This window comes from Coregonus lavaretus (genome assembly GCF_964263955.1).
Source record: "Coregonus lavaretus genome assembly, chromosome: 7".
Classification (NCBI taxonomy): domain Eukaryota; kingdom Metazoa; phylum Chordata; class Actinopteri; order Salmoniformes; family Salmonidae; genus Coregonus; species Coregonus lavaretus.
In genome coordinates, this window is record NC_139994.1 from 44180896 (window position 1) to 44188582 (window position 7687).

General features: G+C 42.3%; 1 protein-coding gene across 4 annotated transcripts; it reads left to right on the forward strand.

Annotated features, from left to right (window-relative positions):
- Positions 1 to 341: 341 nt before the first annotated feature.
- On the forward strand, positions 342 to 5927 carry LOC311132267 (BPTF-associated chromatin complex component 1). Of its 4 annotated transcripts, none has more exons than XM_084165499.1 (6): positions 342 to 606; positions 2727 to 2821; positions 3217 to 3315; positions 3713 to 3936; positions 4281 to 4376; positions 4856 to 5927. In XM_084165499.1, exons 1-6 carry the CDS (start codon positions 586 to 588, stop codon positions 4918 to 4920), a joined length of 600 nt encoding a protein of 199 aa, XP_084021625.1. In that variant the 5' UTR covers positions 342 to 585; the 3' UTR covers positions 4921 to 5927. The 4 variants fall into 4 exon arrangements, with proteins under 4 accessions (XP_084021625.1, XP_084021626.1, XP_084021627.1 ...); XM_084165500.1 differs by having other exon boundaries at positions 4284 to 4376; XM_084165501.1 differs by lacking the exon at positions 3217 to 3315.
- Positions 5928 to 7687: the final 1760 nt, after the last annotated feature.

A 7687-nucleotide genomic window follows, 5' to 3' on the forward strand; every position in this document is an offset into this window, starting at 1 on the left:
AGTGTTGTGTAGTGTAGTGGCTTTGCTGGCATGCGTCTAAAAAAACATTGGTTGAGTTTGGCCCACCAACATTTACATACTAAAATCGCCACTGTATGGGTGTAGGGTTAGTTCGTGGTGCCATTTTTCCTTCCCCACCCTTTTTTGTTTTTTTTGTGTTACAAATGTAGTGTTCGACCACACAATCCCGCACAGTAGATGGCGGCATGCACAGTAGGTGGCGGCATGCACAAACAAAATGTGCGAACGCCATGATACCAAAGAAGAAGAATCACGAACACGTGTTGTGTATTTTGGACCAATCAGCACTTAGAATTTATCAGCACACGTTAAGTCTTTCGTTTGTCCACATTGATGTCGTTTGTGTACGTCATTTATTTTTACGCTACACATTTCTGATTATTGCGCAATAAACATAAGCTCCGTGTTAATAAAATGTACCCGGTCAGTGAAAACAGTTGTGGACTGCAGACAAAAATATAAAGTGTAAGCAAACTAACTAATCTGAAGCTAAGCTAGCTAGCATCTCTAAACGGCGTTCTTCACAGGAAATTCTGAATCTGTTTAGCAACTACAAAAATAAAAATGACTTCAGCCTCAACGAAGGTAGGTTATTCTCACGTTTTGATTTTAGCCCTATCTATCGCTGTTAGCTAGATCCTGCACACATCTAGTTCATGGTAGTAGCTGCCTAATGTTAGCTAGCAAGCGAATTCGAATGGCAGTGCATTTTACTGTCTTTCCTAATCCTATACCCAGGCAACTCAACTTTTGAAGAAAAAAACCAATTCTTCGTGTTATAATAATTCAAGCACCCAGGACGTGGTTGAATGTTGTTAATCATGCATGCACTTTTTTCTCACTTCCATGTACTTTGTGTATCGAAGCTACCACATGAAGGCGCTGTCTGCATGGAGGAAAACCCGTAATTAATGATGTCTTAAAATAAACATTAAGTCTGCATTGCAACCGTACAAAAAACCAAAGATGGATAAGATGGCCAAATCCTGTATTGATATGATGCCACCAGGCATTGCCTTGTTGTAATACAGTTGATCATACAGCGCATTCGGGTTACGTTACAGCCTTATTCTAAAATTGATCAAAATAAGTCAATCTAAACACTACACCATAATGACAAAGCGTAAACAGGTTTTTAGAAATGTTTGCAAATGTATTTAAAAAAAGTATGTATATATATATACACATATACCTTATTTACATAAGTATCCAGACCCTTTGCTATGAGACTCGAAATTAAGCTCAGGTGCATCCTGTTTCCATTGATCATCCTTAAAATGTTTCTACAACTTGATTGGAGTCCCACCTGTGGTAAATTCAATTGATTGGACATGATTTGGAAGGCACACACCTGTCTACATAAGGTCCCACAGTTGACAGTGCATGTCAGAGCAAAAACCAAGCCATGAGGTCGAAGGAATTGTCTGTAAAGCTCCGAGACAGGATTGTGTCGAGGCACAGATCTGGGGAATGGTACCAAAAGATTTCTGCAGCATTGAAGGTCTCCAAGAACACAGAGGCCTCCATCATTCTTAAATGGAAGAAGTTTGGATCTACCAAGACTCTTCTTAGAGCTGGCCAAACTGAGCCATCGGGGGAGAAGGGCCTTGATCAGGGAGCTGACCAAGAACCTGATGGTCACTCTGACAGAGCTCAAGAGTTCCTCTGTGGAGATGGGTGAACGTTCCAGAAGGACAACCGTCTCTGCAGCACTCCACCAATCAGGCCTTTATGGTAGAGTGGCCAGATGGAAGCCACTCCTCAGTAAAAGGCACATGACAGCCCGCTTGGAGTTTTGCCAAAAGGCCCCTAAAGGACTCCCAGATCATGAGAAACAAGATTCTCTGGTCTGATGAAACCAAGATTGAACTATTTGGCCTGATTGCCAAGCGGGGCGTCTGGAGGAGACCTGGCACCATCCCTACGGTGAAGCACGGTGGTGGCAGCATCATGCTGTGGGGATGTTTTTCAGCGGCAGGGACTGGGAGACTAGTCAGGATTGAGGGATAGATGAATGGAGTAAAGTACAGAGACATCCTTGATGAAAACCTGCTCCAGAGTGCTCAGGACCTCAAGACTGGGGCGACGGTTCACTTTCCAACAGGACAACGACCTTAAGCACCCAGCCAAGACAACGCAGGAGTGGCTTCGGGACAAGTCTCTGAATGTCCTTGAGTGGCCCAGCCAGAGCATGGACTTGAACCCGATCGAACATCTCTGGAGAGACCTGAAAATAGCTGTGCAGCGACACTCCCAATCCAACCTGACCAAGCTTGAGAGGATCTGCAGAGAAGAATGGGAGAAACTCCCCAAATACAGGTGTGCCAAGCTTGTAGTGTCATACCCAAGAAGACTCGAGGCTGTAATCACTGCCAAAGGTGCTTCAACAAAGTACTGAGTAAAGGGTCTGAATACTTATGTAAATGTAATATTTCCGTTTTTTATTTAATAAATTAGCAAAAATTACTCAACCTGTTTTTGCTTAGTCATTATGGGGTATTGTGTGTAGATTGAGAGGGGGGGGGGGACAATTTAATCAATTTTAGAATAAGGCTGTAACGTAACAGAATGTGGAAAAAGTAACGGGGTCTGAATACTTTCCGAATGCACTGTACATACTGTACTTCAAACAACCTTAGCTACTGTCTCATAAGAAAATAGGATAATTCAAAGGTATTTAGGCGTTTTCTGCTTTAATTCCTAAGGTTGGGGAGATCTTCTCAGCAGCAGGAGCTGCTTTCACCAAGCTAGGGGAGCTGACCATGCAACTGCACCCCGTGGCTGACTCCAGTCCCACAGGGTGAGAACACACACACCAAGTTACAGATAAAGATAAATATCTGGTTCGATTATGTAGAGTTCCAAGTCTAGTCTGATTATAAGTCTACTGGTCACTACTTGGTCATTTTTGGGCTTGTGTCACTGGTAGCGCACTCTAATACGTGCTCCCTCTTGAATATCCCTGCCAAGAAGACATTCTGATGAAACACTGTTGCGTCATTATTACCAGAAAGCACACGACACCCACCCACGCCATGTCCAACCTCTTAGTCACTGGCCGCGTTCGAGGGCATCACCAACTGACCAACAAAATCATAATGGGTAGTTATTTAGGATGCAAGGTGATTTGTAGATCTGTGCAGTGCAACTGCAATGTAGACTAGTGGATCTGAAACGCCCTGTGTGTTGTTGCAGAGCTAAGTGGACGGACACTGAGGTTGAGCAGCTGAGATCGGCCGTGGTGAGGTTTGATGACCTGAACTCCCTCAGCTCTGTCATCAAGGAGCACACTGTGTAAGGATCCCTCCTCATCTTAGTCTTTCTCTTTTCATTCCTAATGGCCCTCTATCATTGTAGTCTTTCTCCTTCACCCGGTCTTGGTCTCTTACCCATTGTATCTCTCTCTCATTGAACACTTCATGTGTTCAATGAGATGTGTGTTCAGAGGTAGCTCTAAAGCAATAGGAAGATTGACTATCAGTGACACAAGCCCTGATGAGGTAAACCATCACTAGAATATCTAAAATATCACATTCAGATCTATTTACCCACACATACATTTTACTATCCATCTGCTAGTGCTAAACATCTATCAATTCATGATGGTTTGCTTTTTTAAAGTATTTGTTGACCGGTTACTGGTTGAATCACCACCGCTAACCTAATCCTACCTTGTCTCTCCTCTTCCCAGGGTCCAGATTAAAAGTACAGTCAAGAGGAAGCTCTATGATGAGAGTGGGATGCCCATTTCCACCGACTCCCCCAAAAAGACAGTCAAGAAGACTGCTGTTATCATGGCCACCACGGCAACCCCAACTGTCATTGCTGTGCCGACCTCACAGGTCGTCATGAAGGCAGGTGTCCAGGGCAATGTGACTGTGGCCCCTTCCACCATGAAGAAACAGAAGTCCGCAGGTGAGTGGAGATTGATGAAGGAAGGAATCAATCAATACATTTGGTAGTTATTACCATCTTGGCAATGCTTCCTAATCAGTCCCACCTTCAGACTTACTAAAATACATTTTGTGGCACATAATGAAGATGAAGTGTTTTTCTTTAACCTCAATATTGACATTTTATGAAAGTGTAATAGTAATGGATTGTTTTTCAACAAAATATGTGCAACGCAAGTGGAATAAAGTCCTTGCAGATCAAATTGAATAGTTTAACTGTGATTTTTTTTTGGTCTATATTTGAAACAATGGGATAAAAATAAAAAAGACACTTAGCTCTTCCTGCCTGTGTGTTATGTGTTCCAGCAGATGTGACTCTGAGTGCTCTGAATGACTCTGACTTCAACTCTGACCTGGTAGACCTAGAGGGACCAAACTCCAAGAAACTCAACTTTGATCAGGGTGAGAGAGAGTTTTTATTTTGACTACTATTCACTGATAGTGATAATGCACAGCCTTTGCTATTGGCCGAATGAGGGGAAACCAATAATTACTGGTCTTCAAGACCAAGCTATTACTATATCTGAGGGGCAGCAGGTAGCCTAGCGGTTAAGTGTTGGGCCAGTAACTGAAAGGTTGCTGTTTCGCATCCCCGAGCTCATTAGGTGTAAAAAAATATTTCTATGTGCCCGTGAGCAAGGCACTCCGGATAAGAGCGTCTACTAAATGACAAAAAAAATGTAATGTAAATCTGTATAGATAAAGTCCAAATAAACATGCCTTAAATTGATCTAGAATATATACTTTTTAGATCAACTTAGATCTTGCAGAAAATATACAATATAACTGAGTTTGTGGAAAAGTCAGTGCTATAATCTTGCCAGATAAAGATCCATTATTCCACTATTTTTCCAACTAAAATGTTTTTCTTTGCTCCTCAGACAACCTGAACCTCGACTCCAGCTTCATCATGAACTCTAGTGAACTGCCGCTCCTCTCTCGTTAACCTCTCACCTTTGACCTTAAGATGTTTGCATCCCAAATAGCACCCTATTTCCTACATAGTGCGCTACTTTTGACTGGAGCCCTATGGACCCTGGTCAAATGTAATGCACTAAATAGGGGTTAGAGTGCAATTTGAGACGCAGCCCAGACATCTCTCCTAAGAACAACAGCCGAGATCCTTCAGATTTGCTTTGGCAGATCTCTATGGGTGCATCTGAAATGGCACCTTATTCCCTGCTTTTGGTCAGGGCCTATGAGGTATGCAAATGTTCTTGCATGAGGAATGTGTTGGTGGATGTAAATAATGGTATTTTCTTTACATTTACATTTTAGTCATTTAGCACTCTTATCCAGAGCGACTTACAGGAGCAATTAGGGTTAAGTGCCTTGCTTAAGGGCACATCGACAGATTTTTCACCTAGTCGGCTCGGGGATTAGAACCAGCGACCTTTCGGTTATTGGCACAACGCTCTTACCCACTAAGCTACCTGCCGCCTTTATGCATACATTATTGATTTGTACCACGCAAAAAGCTAATGTGCAGAGATGCGTGGCCAAGGACTGTAGCGTGTCGATTTTGCCACTATCTTGGTTTTTGTCAACTATGATATCTGGGTAGGTGGCCCTGCGAATGCCTCTGACAATGCCGCAACTGCAAACTGTTGTATACGGAATCATGTAGTTATGAACCCAGTGTTGAGCCCACCAGTAAATTAAACTACCGGTATTTAAAAATCATACTGGATAATAAATCTATGAACACTCAATTGTATCAAATGATAGGAATTAGTTTAGTGTAGTTTTCTTACTGTATGAAAATGTGTCAACATGGATTATTTAATTTTTTTCGAAACATGACCCACGATCCTTCAAGGTAATTTTTTTGGGAAAACATTTCTCGGTCAGTTGCTGACAAACATTTGTAGTTTTGTATAGAGGCTTACTCTAAAGACAATGATCAAATGACCTGTGTGATTTGCTGAATTATGTTGAATAAATTGACTTTTTAATAAACTTGTAGTTGGTAATATTCTTTCATTCAGGAGTCATACCACTCAATGTGTAGTCTTTATTGAAATGAGATTTTATACAATTGAAAACGCTGGTGGACACTGTACAGTAATAAAAATACTTGTAAGATTTGTCACACACCGGATAGGTGGTGTGATGTTTTAGTGTCAGCCATAATAGTATGGCGCCCCTGGAGCAAATGAGGATTAAGTGCCTTTGCACTAGCGCACAGACAGATTTTTCACCTTGTCTGCTCAGCTACCTTTTGGTTACTTGCTCAAAGCTCTAACCTCAATTATAGTACACATAAAAATGAGGGACAGCCAGGCACATGACATAAATATGCCACTGTGATACTAACACAGGGCTTCTTCCGATAAAAATTAACTGAGTAAAATAAAAATGGTGGCACAATACAGAATATGAACACAGGAATTGATGCCATTTTAGCTCCAGGTTGAGGAGTGGATAAGATGTATTGTAGACAAGTGTGTGGCTGACTGGAGCAGCACAAGCCATACTGGCAGCCCAGAGAAGGGGCAGCTACCAGTAATGATGTGCTGCTAACGCCAGACACACTGGGGGAGAGGAAGAGACCAGCATGCTGACTAAAGGAGAGCCCAACAGCCACACTTGGAGAGGACAGAGAGGGGATGCCAGCCAGGTCGACCACCCGGCCTTAGTCTGGAGAGCCCACCAGGCAGACTGACAGGCCTCTGTCACTGCATTGGAAGGACCACCAGGCAGACCAAAACCCCTTGGTCTCTCCTACAGTATGCCTGGCTACAGACTGCCGGCCAGCAGGACCATCAGGCTCCTCTGGCTGACGCCAAAGGCCTCGCTCCAACATTAGGAAGAGACGCCCGTCTGGACTGGCGTCAACACTGATGAAGGGCTTGCAACAACTGAAAGTTATGTCTTTATAGTCATTTTATGGCACCATATTTTAACATGTTCCCCCTCCAGTAATATATTCAAAGGAAGCTAGTAACTATGAAACAAACCGAAAGCTTCAGAAAGTATTCACACCACTTTACTTTTTCCACATTTTGTTGCGTTACAGCCTGAATTAAAAATGTATCAAATTGGCCAACACACAAATTCACTGCTAGACAGAGGCCTTACAGATAATTTTATGTGTGGGGTACAGAGATGAGGTAGTCATTAAAAATCACGTTAAACACTTATTGCACACAGGGAGTCCATGCAATGTCAAAGTGGAATTCTGTTTTTAGAAATTAAAAATGAAAAGCTGAAATGTCTTGAGTCAATAAGTATTCAAACCCTTTGCTATGGCAAGCCTAAATAAGTTCAGGAGTAAAAATGTGCTTAACAAGTCACGAGTTGCATGGACTCACCGAGTGTAATAATTGTGTTAATGTGATTTTTTTATGACTAAATAAATGTAAGGTCCCCCAGTCGAGCGGTGAATTTCAAACACAGATTCAACCACAAAGACCAGGGAGGTTTTACAATGCTTCGCAAAGGAAGCGCACCTATTGTTGGTAGATGGGCAAAAAACATTTTAAGCAGACAATATCCCTTTGAGCATCATGAAGTTATTCATTACACTTTCAATGGTGTAGCGATACACCCAGTCACTACAAAGATACAGGCGTCCTTCCTAACTCAGTTGCCGGAAAGAAAGGAAACCACTCATGGATTTCACCGTGAGGCCAATTGTGACTTTAAAACCGTTACAGAGCATAATGGCTGTGATAGGTGAAAACTGAGAATGATCAACAACATTGTAGTTA